Source organism: Sturnira hondurensis, unplaced genomic scaffold (assembly GCF_014824575.4).
Source record: "Sturnira hondurensis isolate 20B ecotype Veracruz unplaced genomic scaffold, ASM1482457v3 Scaffold0022910, whole genome shotgun sequence".
Lineage (NCBI taxonomy): Eukaryota > Metazoa > Chordata > Mammalia > Chiroptera > Phyllostomidae > Sturnira > Sturnira hondurensis.
In genome coordinates, this window is record NW_028095541.1 from 15,981,647 (window position 1) to 15,996,458 (window position 14,812).

General features: G+C 43.4%; 1 protein-coding gene across 15 annotated transcripts in view; it reads right to left on the reverse strand.

Moving 5' to 3' along the window:
- Positions 1–13,032, reverse strand: part of KIAA1217 (KIAA1217 ortholog) — a 299,231-nt gene extending 286,199 nt beyond the window's left edge. For 11 of the 15 annotated variants that reach the window (XM_037037185.1, XM_037037193.1, XM_037037184.1 and 8 more), the window contains exons 1-2: positions 12,763–13,030; positions 3,533–3,816 (exon numbers count right to left, since the gene is read on the reverse strand). In XM_037037185.1, the coding sequence (XP_036893080.1) occupies positions 3,533–3,816; positions 12,763–12,832 (354 nt within the window). In that variant the 5' untranslated portion in view covers positions 12,833–13,030. Of the gene's footprint in view, positions 1–3,532; positions 3,817–12,762 lie in introns of all 15 variants that reach the window. The other 4 variants (XM_037037195.1, XM_037037194.1, XM_037037191.1 and 1 more) reach the window with 2 other exon arrangements.
- Positions 13,033–14,812: the final 1,780 nt, after the last annotated feature.

Consider the following 14,812-nt stretch of genomic DNA (forward strand, 5'->3'; position numbering starts at 1 on the left):
TGGGTACAATAATGGTACAATAATGCAATAATGGTCATCTGCATTTTTTGAAGACACAGGAAGGAAGTTAAGGAAACCTATTTGCTTTTCAATAATTTAGACCTTAGAAAATTCTTGACTGACTGAATTTCAAAAGTTCAAATATAAGTTTTCAACCCCAAATCTTCCAGTGCTTAAATTCAAATTTTGAAATATAAGATGTGCTCTAATTTTCCTTATGGGTAATACCAGGGAATCAGAACCTAGATTCCCTTAGTATCAAAATATTTTGTGTAATAGATGAAAAAGGGGAAAGGATTAAGCAACAAATAACAAACAAAAAACAACTCATGGATAAGGACAACAGCACAGTGATTATGGGAGGAAAAGGAGGATGGGGTAGGTTGAAGGGGAGATAAATGCTGATGGAAGGAGACTTGACTTTGGGTGGTGAACACACAATACTATATAGAGATGATGTATTACAGAATTGTACACTTAAAACCTACATGATTTTTTTAACCAGTGTCACCCCAATAAATTCAGTAAAATTTTTTTTTCAGATTTTATTCATTTATATTTAGAGAAGGAAAGGAGGAGAAAAACACCAATGTATGGTTGCCTCCCATCCTCTGCTGGGAACTGGCCTGCAACCCAGGCATGCGCCCCGACTGGGAATCGAACCGCAATCCTCTGGTTCGCAAGCCCACGCTCAATCCAATGAGCTACACCAGCCAGGGCCCAAATTCAGTAAATTTTTTTTTTTATACATTAGCTTTTTTTTTTAAGATTTTATTTATTTATCTTTAGAGGGGAAGGAGAGAGGGAGAGAAACATCAATGTATGGTTGCCTTTTGTGCATCCCCTGCTGGTAGTTAGCCTGCAAGGAACCGTACTGCAACCCAGGCATGTGCTCTGACTAGGGATCGAACCGCGATCGTCTGGTTTGCAGGCCCGCGCTCAATCCACTGAGCTACACCAGCCAGGGTCAGTAAAATTTTTTTAAAAAATATTTTGTGCAAGGTGCTATACACAGCATTTTCCAGGCCTTATACTTGAACTTCCTTTCCTCAGTGTCACTCTTCTCACTGAAGCCACCTCTGTGGGAGGAAAGCAGCCACCAGAAGAGTACCTGGTATTTTGAATCTGGAGAAATGCATGAGGCTTGTGCTATTTCAGTTCCTTCCTAAGTCTGGTCATGTATCTTCCTGCAAAGGAAGCCTGGAAAAATCCATTGTCAGAAGGTCAGGGAGAAACAAAGGGTGTCACTGAGAAGAGGAAAGAGGAAATGAGTGGTAGGAGAAAGGGAAAGAAAAAGGCATTAGATAAAGTACTGTTCATAGGAACATCACACACCATCGCCTGAGTTTATCTTACAATGCTGATTAGGGTTAATTTGCAGCAAAGCAGTGGAGTAACAAATGTATACACAGACCCATGCATCAAAATCTCTCCCCTTTTGGATGGGCATCTTGGAAACCACAAAAATTCATTCCAAATTACCAACAAAGTAACAACTGACCAGCCCTGGCTGGACTACACCTAGGACAGAAATGCATGTGACGAGATCAGAGCTCAAGACCTCCAACCTACATTCATTATTCCCTGTCATATGATGCCATGCACCCTTTACAACCTTCCATTTACATTTAGGCTTCCTGTGTAATTGTTTTTGTTTTTTTTTTAAAGATTTTATTTATTTATTTTTAGAGAGAGGTGAAGGGAGGGAGAAAGAGAGGGAAAGAAACATCAACGTGTGGTTGCCTCTCTCACACCTGCTGCTGAGTACCTGGCGAGCAAACCCAGGCACGTGCTCTAACCAGGAATCGAACTGGCAACCCCTGGGTTCTCAGGCTGGCACTCAACCCACTAAGCTGCACCAGCCAGGGCTCCCATGTAATTGTCCTCAGAGAAACCACAATCACCATAGTAGTAGCAATATTCATGACATCACAAATAACAATGGTAATGATAATAAATGAAGTATTTTTGACATGAAAAATACATCATTTTTGACAGACTAATTCCTGTATTTAACAGGCAAATTAAAATATATGTTAACTTTTAAAAGACAATTTCCTTCCTCACTCATATAATTGCAACTGCTCTGAGTTTGAGTTTCCTCAATCTGAAGTTCTCTGTATAAAATAGGGTATCTCACAGAAAAATGACACAGGGAGAGGTACTAATTCCATTACCAAATGGATCATGACTCTATTATCAATATAAAACAGGAGTATTTGTGTTATATGTCAATATATGTCCATACAACTGGGAAAAATAAAAAAATAAATGCAATTAAAAATAGCAAATAGGCATGTTTTCTATATACAGGCATACCTCATTTTACTGTCCTTCACTTTACTGCACTTCACAGATGTGTCATTTACAAACTGAAGACAAGACCTTCTACCAGCAAAAAGATTATGGCTCAATTAATTGCAGTAGCCTGGAACCCAGCCCACAATAGCTCTAAGGTGTACCAGTATGCCGGAAATGACAAGCTAGCCTTCCTTTCCTTAATTCCCACAGAATTAATTTCTACATCTCTACATCAAGCAGGATTCTGTTTCTTTATTCTACTCTAGGCCTATATTGTTTTGGGCAATGTGAACAAACAGCAAACACACTCCATAAAGCACATGTCACAGTTTTGGGCCCTCTGATAAAGATTTCATAGAAGGTTAAATTAAGGGAAAAATGATATGAAGGATAAAGCATAGGTTTCAATTATTCAGGCTGATGCTGGTCTCCACTTGCATGTATGTTCAAAAGCTGTGTTAGTTAGACATCACTTTTGTAACTAACTGGCAAGATAGCGACTTAAAACACTGCGCTTGGCTTCTCTACCTGGAATGTCCAAATCATAAGAGCCTGCCCTCCCTCCTCGACCACCCAAATCACTAAGTGCTCTGATTCCTTTGCTATGTTCCCCATCTTGAAAGGTCAATCTGATAACATGCCTGTGAGGTGGACAGGGGAGGCCTCCGGTCTCCTGTCAGCTAAAAAGTAATTGCACAGCCAAGAAATAGAAACATCCCAAGCCACAGCTGGGTGATACTCTCTGGCTGTCAAGATAACCTGAGAAACAGGTTGCTGAAGACAGTGGAAAGAAAGCATGTAAAAGGAAAATATCTATGATTAAAAAGAAAAAAAACTGAGCAGAAACAAAACCCTAACATCAGCTTCTTAAGGAAAAAAAGTTTATCACAAGTTTATCCCTCTCTGTTCTGTTTTATCCTAAAAATGTATTTATATATTCATCCATCTATTGTGTTAAGCACTGAGCACTAATAGGGTGTACAGTCATTGGTACTATGCTTTACTCAGTCAAGTAATATCCCTTCATTGCCTCCACTTCAGATGTACTTGTGGTTGACCATGGTGACCCTCTTTTAGGGGAACTGCCCACTCTCTGGAGATCTGGAACAACTCAGTGGTGGGCACAGTCCACTCAACTGTTTTTTCCCTTTTAAACTGAAGACCACTTTGTTTTCCCTCATATTCATTAGGGAATGAGCTCTGCGGTGTGGAATGGCAGCAACATTCGTACCTGGTCTCTCAGCCTCTCCTGGTGGCCCATGATTGCTGTGGCGTGATGAGGGTATTTCTGCTTTAGATGTTCCAGGAAAGCTTCTCTCTTCCTGTCCATCTCGGATGTTTGCATTCCCAGTATTTCTTTGGAACTTCGGGGCCCACCTAGGGTGTGTCTCCTTGGGATATTTCGGGAAGCCTTGGAAACTGAAACTCGACTGCTCCCATTAGAAAGGCGTTCCTTGGTTCTGCGACATTCTGCATCTTCTAAAGACGTTACATGCAAATTGCTCTTTCCTTGTTCTGAAAGGCAAAAAATATGTATATGAATATGGTTCACAATTAATGATTTCACACTAGAAATCTCATTTACAGAATACTGAGAGGGTTGTGGCAGCTGTTGATGTATGAATATAACTTGGCGGATTTTGTGTATGTGCATGTGTCAAGAAGAAAAAAGTCAACAATTAAGAAATATGAAAAACTGCCCTTTCGAAATGAAGATATTGCAGTAAAAACTGCGCTATTTCTGACTCTTTCCTTGATGTTATTCAAAATGAGAAACTTGGTCAGATGAGTTTGTAAGCAACTGGGTTACCCTTTACTGTCACCTGTAATTGGAGAAAAGAACTTCAGTGACTCTGATTATTTATTTATTTTTAATTCCATCATACAGGTAACAGGATTTTTATATTGTCTAAACATCTAAAAAGTTTAGACTTTTTTAAAAGGCTAATTTTTATATTTTTATACCTGAAGGTGGTTTCTGAAATATTTGTTTCATCTCTAAGACCAAAAGTAGCTATTATAATAATTAACATGTGAACTACTTGTAAGTTCAATTTCCCCCTATTAGCATAAACCAAGCAAGCATAAGAATATTATTATAGGGCCCTGGCTGGTGTGGCTCAGTGGATTGAGTACCACCCTGAGAACCAAAGGGTCACCGGTTTGATTCATCGTCTAGGGCAGATGCGTAGAATGCAGGCCAGGGCCCCAGTAGGGCGTGTTCGAGAAGCAACCACACATTGATGTTTCTTTCCTCCTTTTTCTCCCTCCCTTCCCCTCTCTAAAAATAAATAAATTAAATTTCCAAAAAAAGAATATTATCATAGGTAATAATTGAAGGAACGTAAAGGCTTAGACACACTTTACTTGAAGTGGACTTCATCTAAATCACACAATGAAAAGGTCATTTTGAAAGCCTTGACCCAGACACCCTATCTCTGCCCTGGCCTGGGACAAGCTGATTTCTACTTGGCACGGAGGCAGGCAATGGCAATGTCTGGAAGGCAGGACATGAATAGGGCCTCTCCATCCATTCTCAATGACTAGGGTGTCAGGTTGGAATATTCCAGTTAACTAAGAAAAGGGTGTTACTCCTTTAAAAACCAGAATAGGAAGAGAAGGTAATGAGCATGCAGAAGCACTTCAGGTTCTGTCACAGGGAACAGTTCTTAAACAGTAATATAGGGACAGGCAGAAAAAAATGTCCTTGTCCACTGCACCCTCCAGAAAAAGCATGTGGCTGGGTCTCAGGAGTCCTGCCTTTAACCCTGGACCTAGAACAAACACTTCAGCCTCTCTCAGCCTCACCCTTTTAATCAACAAAAGGAGGCTGCTGGACTAGCACTAGGTATGCAAAGAGCCTTCTAGCTCTAAAGGCTTTAAAGCTACTCCAAAATATTTTTAAAAACAAGTTTCCACTGAGAGCTTATTTGCTATTATTATGTGTAGGAAAAGAGATCCAAAATTTGAAAGTTCTAGATATGAGTCTCAGATAAACAGGGAGCCAAACCTTCACGCCAGTGATGCAAAGCAACAGGTGCCCAGAACTTAGGCAGGTGCTAGTCCTGCCGGGGGCCATGCCGCCGCCAGTTTCCTCCTTCATTGTCTAGAAACTAGAAACATCTGTGTACAGAACTCTAGGACTGTCAGGAACAGAGAATATTGTAATCTCAGGCTGCTTTTCCCGTTCCAGTCTTCCACCCCTAAATGCATGTTCTGGGAATAATTCTTCTTGTTTACCCTTCACTTCTCATTACATTGCTAATTACTGCATCTCCATCAGACACTGATGAGAAGAGGGAGGAAAAAAAACAGCCAGAGAGTTAATTCTTCTACTTTTCAATAGTCTCAGCAATAGTCTTCTTCTTAGAAGAAAAAGATGACGATAGAACTATTGGTTAAAAAGACACTGGGATATAAACTGTAATTTTATTGATTTTGCTTACTGTCTTATTACACGGATTCACATGATGGCTACCTTTTTTGTTATCTCTTCTTAAAAATACAAAAGAAATAGAAACTATGGAATACAGCTAAATGCAGAAAATGCCATGTCTCAGGCTGGTAAAGGTATGCAATCTGAAGAGATTTAGCTTCATACTTGGAGTGTGCATGTGAACATGAGTTTTGTATTAGCCAAAAGTTATATGTCTGGCCTAACACTGTTAACTTCTTTAAAGAATTATTTATTGATTTGAGAAAGAGAAAGAGGGTGAGAGAAGAGAGAGAAGGATAGAAGTCAATTTGATATTCCACTTATTTAACCATTCATTGGTTGATTCTTGTATGTGCCTGACCAAGGATTGAACCCATAACTTTAGCACATTGAATGATGCTCCAATCAGCTGAGCCACCATCAGGGCCTAACACTGTTAACTTTTAAAGGGAGTTTTAAGGTTACTTTTTAACTTCATTAAAATAATATATTTAAAAATTATCCAGTACAGCTAAGTTAATGCACAGGATTGAATCTTTAGCAAGGTGATTTCTTACATGGGCATAATATGCAAATATCCACATAGACTCATCTGGATAAACACTAGCCCCTCAAATACCAACGGGAGCATAGGTATTTTTCTGACTTGCTTTGTCACATAGACTCACAAGAACTATTCTGTTTCATCCAAGGCCCCTCAGAAGAGATCCAGACAGCCAGAACAGTAGCCCCTTAGAGACTGAAGAGTTTCCCAGTTTCCCCTTTGAAGTAAACTGGGAAAGGAGTGTGGAGTGGAGGGGCGCATTGAGTCAGTCAATCATTTGTCAGCATTCACCTCTGAGCAGCCCCAAATTACTGACTCTCTAAAACCCCAATCTTTCCAAACACTTTGCACTGGGAAGGTTACATCAACCTTCCTGTGCTTTTCCATTTTTTCTCTTTCTTGTGGATTCCTCTGAAATGTCTCCATTTACTTAACAAGGTTTAATGTGATTTGGAGGAAAGCAGCAAGTGTAATCAATGGGTAAAGCACCAATGGCTAAAGGCACACCACGTCTGTGTCTAATGGCCCTCGGAGACCACTCCTTCCTCTGGTCCCACCTTCCTGCCTCGCACTGTGCTTCAGCTCTGTCAGCCTCTGACCCACAACCAGGGCCTGCTCCACTGTCACCAGCACCCACAGCAACCCCACACCATTTGCCAATCCCATGCCTGAGAGAGAAGTGATCACTCTACCATTCCAGTGACTTGGGGGAGAATGTGGTCTTTGAGGAGAAAGCTAAACGGATAGAGACAAACAAGCAAGGGGGTAGGCGGAGGTTGTTTCATCACAATTCCACAGCCATGGAGTCAGAGTTCTGCATCCTGCCAATTCTTCATTATCCACATGAATAGATGATCCCAGCCATCAAAACAGAAATACAGTTCTGTTTCTTGTCCAGGATGCTTTGGTGCTAACATTTAAATATGGGCGTGTCTACTTGTTTGCTATTCTGGGAATCCATGTCAAACAAATAAGGAGGCTGTAGTAGGAAGACAAGGCTCCCAGTTTCCCCTTCCTGCCCCTCCCAGCCTCTGCACAGCCCAGAGCAACTCCTCTCAGTAGATCCACTCAAGCCGGGCAAACAGCAAAACAGGAGCTTTGGCAGAAAACAGCCCCCTCAACACTGCCTGGAGCAGAAGTGGGGATGAGGAAGGCAGAAGTGCTAGAGAGACACAGTTCTGAGATTCAAAGGGCTTTTTGTCTGGGGTGTACACATTCTGGAAGGCAAAAGGAGAAAGTGGGGAACAGGGTGGGTACTAACAGAGAATCAGGGAAGATGGGTCATCCACACAGCTAGCTGGCCAGCAGGCAGGTGACCTCAGGAGCTGCCAAGGCAGGCTTCCTGGCCACAACTCAAGCTGCTTTGCCCGTGTCAGCTGGCCTGCAACAAGGAACTGGGACCTTGTGCCAGTCAGGGTTCACACTCCTGCTCTCTTCCTGAGAGCCAGTGACAGGACCGGTGGCTTGGCTGAGATGTTATTCCCCAGTCAAGAGTAGGTAGGCCACAGCCTCTTAGGGAAGGGGTCCCTCACTTCTTTATAGTGGCTTCTGGTTAGCTGTCTCTAAGATGTAGCTTTTTAAATTGTGTCACAAGAACATCGTGGGGAGTTGCTGTGTTGTGGGCTGGACAACCTTTCCAGGCCTACCGTGGCAGTGTTCTGTCTGTCTGTGTATTCAGCATGATATCCTTCTACCACACACACAGGAAGACCGTGCACTGCTGACCCCTCACCTAACCAGGGCCTCGCACTGATTCCAGTTAGTGTGATGTGGACAGAGTGATGGGGGCCACCTGTAGTTCTGGACCCTGGACCTCCTGAGTAATTTTCTGTGCCCTTTCTCTCTCCTCCTTGGCCAGGTGACTGCAAAACCTCCAGGGACTCTTCTAGGCCTTGGGAAAGGACGTCATGACTCAGAAGGTGGCTGGGTCCCAGAGTCAGCCTGAAGGTGGGCCATCCAGGAGACCCACCTGGCCAGGAACAGCTACATTCTACTGTGTTTGAGAAATTAGCTTTCATGATGCCACAAAGATTGCTATTATAGCAATCAGTCTTTTGGATTAATATATATCACATATTCTGTTGGGGGCCCACAGGATTCGCCAGTTTTCCAGACCCCTTGTTAAAATCTCAAAGATCACCATACACACATGGGCAGAAAAGGTGCAGCTAAAACCAGGCCATTACATTTCTCTAAAAACCCTTTAAAAATGATGTCAGTGTGGCTCGGTTGGTTGGAGTGTCACCCTGTCAATCTAAAGGTTGAAGGTCTGATTCCCCAGTCAGGGCACATATGGGAGGCAACCGATCTCACATCCCTACATCAATGTTTCTCTCATATGGATATATCAAGGTCTGCCTCTCTCTTTCTCCCTCCCATTTCCTCTGTCTTTGGAATAAAAAAAAGTAAATCAAGAAGAGCCTATCTGGTATAGATTTTAGGCAAAATAGGTAGAGCCCCTTCCTTTCTCACCCAGAAAAACATTTTGTCTCCAAGTGTTCCTTAGTTGATTGATTGATTGATTCATTCATTCATTCAAAAATATGTGAATGCTGCTCTGTACACTGGAAGGAATTAGGAAATGCAGTGAAGTAGTGACCCAGACAGACTCAATTCCCTTCCCTCATAATGGAGTCCACATTATAATTACAGAGACAGATAACAAACAAATAATATGTACTAGAAATGTCATGTCATGATAAGTGCTATGAAAAATAAAACAGGATGAGGATCGGAGAGTGGGAGGGAAATTTTACAGGAGATGTCTGAGCAAAGACCTGAGTATCTGGACTCCCCAGGCTTGCATTCCGTGGGGCTGCCAATGTGATTTTTTTTTATCCAGCATGAGATGTAATTGATACAATATCTTCCAAGTTGAAGGTGCACAATGTATTAATTTTCTACACTTACATACTGTAAAATGATTACCACCATCGTGTATACTAAGTTGTCTTTTTTAAAAAAATGTTTCACCGGGTTTTTTTAAAGGTCTTATTTATTTATTTTTAGAGATGGGGAATGGGAGGGAGAAAGAAAGAGAGGGAGCAAAACATCGATTAGTTGCCTTTTGCCCACCCTCAACAGGGGGCCTGGCCCCACAACCCAGACACATGCCCTGACCTGGTGACATCTTGGTTTGCGGGACAACATCCAACCCACTGAGCTATACCAGTCCGGGCAATACTAAGTGTTTGGAAATGCTGGAGATCAGGAGGTGGCGGAGGCAAGCAAGTGGCTGGCAGCATTTCATCTGCATAGGGTTTTCAAGACCTTAGAAGCCAGAGCAAAGGCAGACACATCTAGGCTGCTGGTGGGCAGATATATGCATCCCAAGGAGCCCCCAAGGACCACCCTGAGAGGCCCATAGCCTCCAAGGGGAACAGGATACAGTTAAATTCAAATTTAACCAATAATTATTGAGTGCCTGCTCTACATAATGCACTTGGCAGTACACATACACCCTATTGTTTACATAGTAGCCTGCCTATTCAGCCATGGAAATCTCATTGATTAAAAACTGTTCTTGAAGCAACCATATGCCCCAGTTTGCCAAAACAGATCTGGGTTACAACTGTTGTCCCAGAGAAATTATTTATAGTGTTCCCTTTCACTCGCAAAAGCATCTCAGTTTGGACAATAAGTTACATGATCACCCAAGAGGTCCTTATCTACAGCAAATTGATTAACTCCAAGCCCTAGGGCAGTATGATTATCCTTTCTTCAACAAGTATTTATCCTTGTGCCTTCAGCATGTCTGATGCTCTGTTAGGTTCTGGGAAGGCCAAGATGGAGACATGCAATACCACGCTGGAACTGGTTGAAGCATAAACATAAAGAATAGAATGGACAGTGTAGTGGCAGCAGTGAATGGACGGACGACGTGGGCCTCAGTGTAGGGTGCTGGTGCTGCCCAAACAACTGAAGATGAAGCTGAACTCCCTTCAACACCACTGGGACCCAGAACTCAACTGGATCTTAAAGATCTAACCTGAATTCTTATGGCCCTCGGAGCACGCCTCCAGCCACCCCCTCCCACCTCCCTGACCTCTGACTGCTGGAGCGTGGCAGAGGACCTCTCCTCTGCATGTCTCCTCTCCTCTGGATGTCTGCTTCTGCGCACGCACCCCACCCCAGCGTATCTCTGAGTCCCCACAGTCCTCTCTCAGTTCCAGTCAGGAATACCCAAACTGTAATCAACATCTCCACTTGGGTGCCTGATAAACTTGTCATTCCTAAGGGATCCAAAAGATTTTCTGCACATCACCTACTTCCCAACCATAAACACCTTCTGATCTACACCCCTCAAATGCGTTCCAGTTTAAGAAAATGGCAACTTCCTCCATCTAGCTGTGTTGGCAAACATTTCTGAAGTCATCTTCAACTTCTCTGTTTCGCTTATGTCCCACATCCAACCCCTCAGCAAATATGAGGTTCTCCTTAATAACCTTACCTGTAGCTTCACCACCCCCCCACCCATATACTCCCTATTTCCTGCCTATTTTTCCCCACAGACTTACAGGGTTGCTAGAGAAAATACAGGATGCCCAGCTAAATCTGAATTTCAAATAAATAATAAATCATTTTAACGTATGTCCAAAATATATGGAATATACTTAATACTAAAAAAAAACATTTGTTGTTTATCTGAAATTCAAATTTAACTTGGCATCCTATATTTTATTTGCAAAATAGCGACCTTGCCATCTAGCACGCTCTATCTTGTACTTCTTCACTCATTATCTGTCTCTACTGCCCCCATCCGCCCACACTGAGCCCTTAGAATATAAATTCAGTGAAGGCGAGTCTGTTCCCCACTGGAACCCAGCAACTAAAACAGTGACAACTACATGACAGGTGTTCGATATTCATTGAACAAATGAATAAAGTGATTATACTCTCATTGTGACCATCTCCAGTCTTGGAAGCATCTTTGAATTGCTGTGTTTGTTTGAAAGTTATTTCTTAAATCGGTCTTGTTCTAATTGCCCATCTAGATTCTGAGTCATCTATTTCAGCAAAGGTCCAAAGGCTGAATTCCTGCCTTAGGAGTCTGTCCTATCAAGTAAGGGGGGTGGGGGGAGGGACAGGAGGGAGCCTTATCTCCTGCTGGACCCCACCAATCAGGCGCCTGAAAGCAGAATGCTCGGCTTTGGAAGTGCAAACAGACGCCTAGGGCGATAAATGTGAAGTCTCTGCTTCTCCAGGGTGTACTAAACTTCAAGTTCCCTGTATCTCAGTTGGGGAAGGGGGGTGTCCATCCCTTGTAACCGCATTTTCTTCTGTCTGGCTTACTTTTGCATTTTCACTGTGGATGAGTCATTTGTTATTTCCCTTTAGTCTTTAACACACACACACACACACACACACACACACCTTTTCCCCTGTGTATAATCCCTACTCCTACGCAAGCACTATTATCCCAAAAGCAAGTCCTTTAGGTACTAACTGGGCCCTGGATCAACCTGGGGCACGGGGCGGGGTGGTAGGGGGGTAGCTTATGAACTTGCTGCCTGTATGATGCCATCGGATAGGCTCTGGCATCAGACACATCAGACACGTCAGACACTGGAGGGCAGATAAGTCCTTTTTGTACCCAATCCCTTGGTGAAATTTCTTTGGAATAACATAAGCTTCTGGAAATTCCCTACGGAAAAGACAAGTCTATTATAAAAACAATGAGAGGGAAACTGCCCAGGGAAAATTCACCAGAATTGCCTCACAACTCTCAACTTTTGAATTAAAACACACAGGAGACTCAGAGTTCCATCTATCATCCAGATATACACTGCACCCCTCCTGTTCTGATCTGGANCCAATCCCTTGGTGAAATTTCTTTGGAATAACATAAGCTTCTGGAAATTCCCTACGGAAAAGACAAGTCTATTATAAAAACAATGAGAGGGAAACTGCCCAGGGAAAATTCACCAGAATTGCCTCACAACTCTCAACTTTTGAATTAAAACACAGAGAAGACTCAGAGTTCCATCTATCATCCAGATATACACTGCACCCCTCCTGTTCTGATCTGGAAAATGAAACACCCCCAACTCCGTGATTTAACTTGAACATGCTACAAAACTTGCATCCACGAGGCATTTGCCTCATGGATTCCCCCAACCAATGAATGGCAATGCTGCCGCCCCAGACGGAGCTTCAAAGAAGCAACGGCTTTCTCCCGCGGCTGGAGCAATGCGTATGAAAGCTGCTTTTAGCGATGTATTTGTCATTGCCAAGAGATACGGCAGCTACTGACTGCTTACTGTGCTACAAATGGGACATCACCATGCCACTGCTTTGCTTCAGAAAATCCTGCCAGAGTCAAACCCAAGAAATCACAGCTCTCCACTAAGTTCTGAAAACGCACCACCACAAGAAATACGCCTTTTCTTTGCCCTGCGCCCCATCTCCAGTTATAAAACGCAGCAAGCGGCGAGGGGCACGCGTAACTGTAACTCCATCTTTGAATGAGTCTGTTACTTACCCCGCATGTGTCTGCTGTCTGCAGAGTAAGGAAGGCACGGCTCACATTTCTGGCTTTCATTTTCTTCCATTGTCCCTGCCTACAGCACAAGCTCCTCTTTGCTCTTTAAACTTCCCAGCGTAGTTCTGAAAGCTCTCAGAAAGCTCTTGGGGTCCGGTGGTGGGGAGGAGAAAACGGTGCGAAACCCCACCCCAAACTATTCTCCACTCCCGTGCAAAGTCTCTCTGGCCGGAGAAAAGTGCATTCTAGCGCCTGACTGCCCCGTCCGTCCTCCCGCCCACCCGAGCGGTCCCCGAGGACTGGGGCTTTGCTCCCGCCGCCGCCGCCCCTGCCGCCCAAGTGTCGGCCCCGCGCCGCGCGCTCCCGATGCCCCAACAGGTGATGGGCCTTCCTCCCCGGGACCCAGACTGCCTATCTCCACCGCTGCAAACTGCTGAGGCTTCGCAGCCAGCTGGTGGGAAACATTTCACGCAAGATCACCCGCAGGGACCTTCTGGTCTCTTTAATCTCAGACACAGAATCAGCCCCCCAAACAAGTTGATACACGTATTAACAAACAGCCAACTGCTGAAGTACCAAATTTCAGTGAAATCCCATTTTAAAAATTTAGGAAGAGTATAAGCTAAATGTTAAGTAAACACTTTCTGGCACTGCTTGGAGCCTGATTAACATACACAAAAGTTGTTTACTTTTGACACAGTCCATTTCAATCACTTAAACTAGGCTTTAGAAAGTCTGTACTTATTTGCCTACACTTTGACTCCTCTTCTTCCCCTAAACACACACACACACACACACACAGATCGGAAAAGTAAATTGGTAAAACCAACCTTCTGAATCTCTCAAGTTAATTACTTGTTAATCTCTCAAGTTAATCTCTCAAGTTAATTTAGCTACCTGAAAGGCAACTAAAATGCTATGGGCAGAGAGGTATGTCCAATTTACTCTTTCTCCTTTTAAACTACCTACAAATATTTACTATATTCTTTACCAAGTCCTTGAAAAACTGGCAAATTTCCCGGAAAGCGAAAATAGGCACAAGGTTCACCAAAAAAAGGATGGGAAAGCCATCTAAGTGACATCAGCTCTTCTGTTCCAGCTATCTGAAAGTAGCAGAAAGTAGGGAAAGTGTGATATTTTCATCTTTAGGGGGCCCTTGCTTTTGAGGGGGGAAAGGACAATTGTTGACCATACCCTGAACCTATTTACAGGCCAACGGGGCAAGGTTTTAGATTAATTTAGATCAAGAATTTGTGCAGAACAATGGCTGGCCCATCCTCCCAATTCTGACCTTGAGTCACCTGTGCGTTTGGCAGTGTGGGGGACATGTTTTGGCCATTTAGGACAGAAAGATGTGGAAGCCCCTAAAGGACAAAGGTTACAGACCAAAATAAAAGTGGGCATGCCACGGAGTGAGCTAACTCACAAAAAAGGGGAGGACCCTCAACTCCTAACAGGATTCTCCTTGAAATCCAAGATGCGGTGAATCTTCCAGAACGTTGAAGTCATGCCTGGCAGCAAGAATGTGTGCGGTGCAGTTGGGTTGATAGGGAAGATAACTCAAGGCTTCCATGCTTTTGCAACTGAATTGGCTGGTAATCTTGCTTTAAGGAGGAACTAATCTTACACAGTTTCTGTACTGGTAGCCCATAGGCAAACGCCAGATGAATCTCGTTTTATTTGACCTTACTACCTCCTCAGGTGTAAAATGTTCATAAAGGAGAGATCTGTGTCAGGTCCCCAGGCCCAGATTAGCCTGACCTTGTAGAGACATTGTGTATTTGTCCTCGAATTATTGTCAGAAAGGATGGGGGGGTTGGAGGGTGCTGAGGAAGAAGAAAGAGAGAGAGAGATTGCAACCCTAGGGTGTCAGTCTAAACCAGATGTCCTTGAACCTTTGGCTTGTTTTGGTGTGTGAACAACTTCTCCCAGCAGCTCCTACCTGTCACTTGACATAGTACAGAGAAAAAAAAAAACAAACAGGATAAAATAGACCAGAACATACCTACAACAGATAGCAGCCTGCCCTGCCTCAAGAAGGGGCAGGACT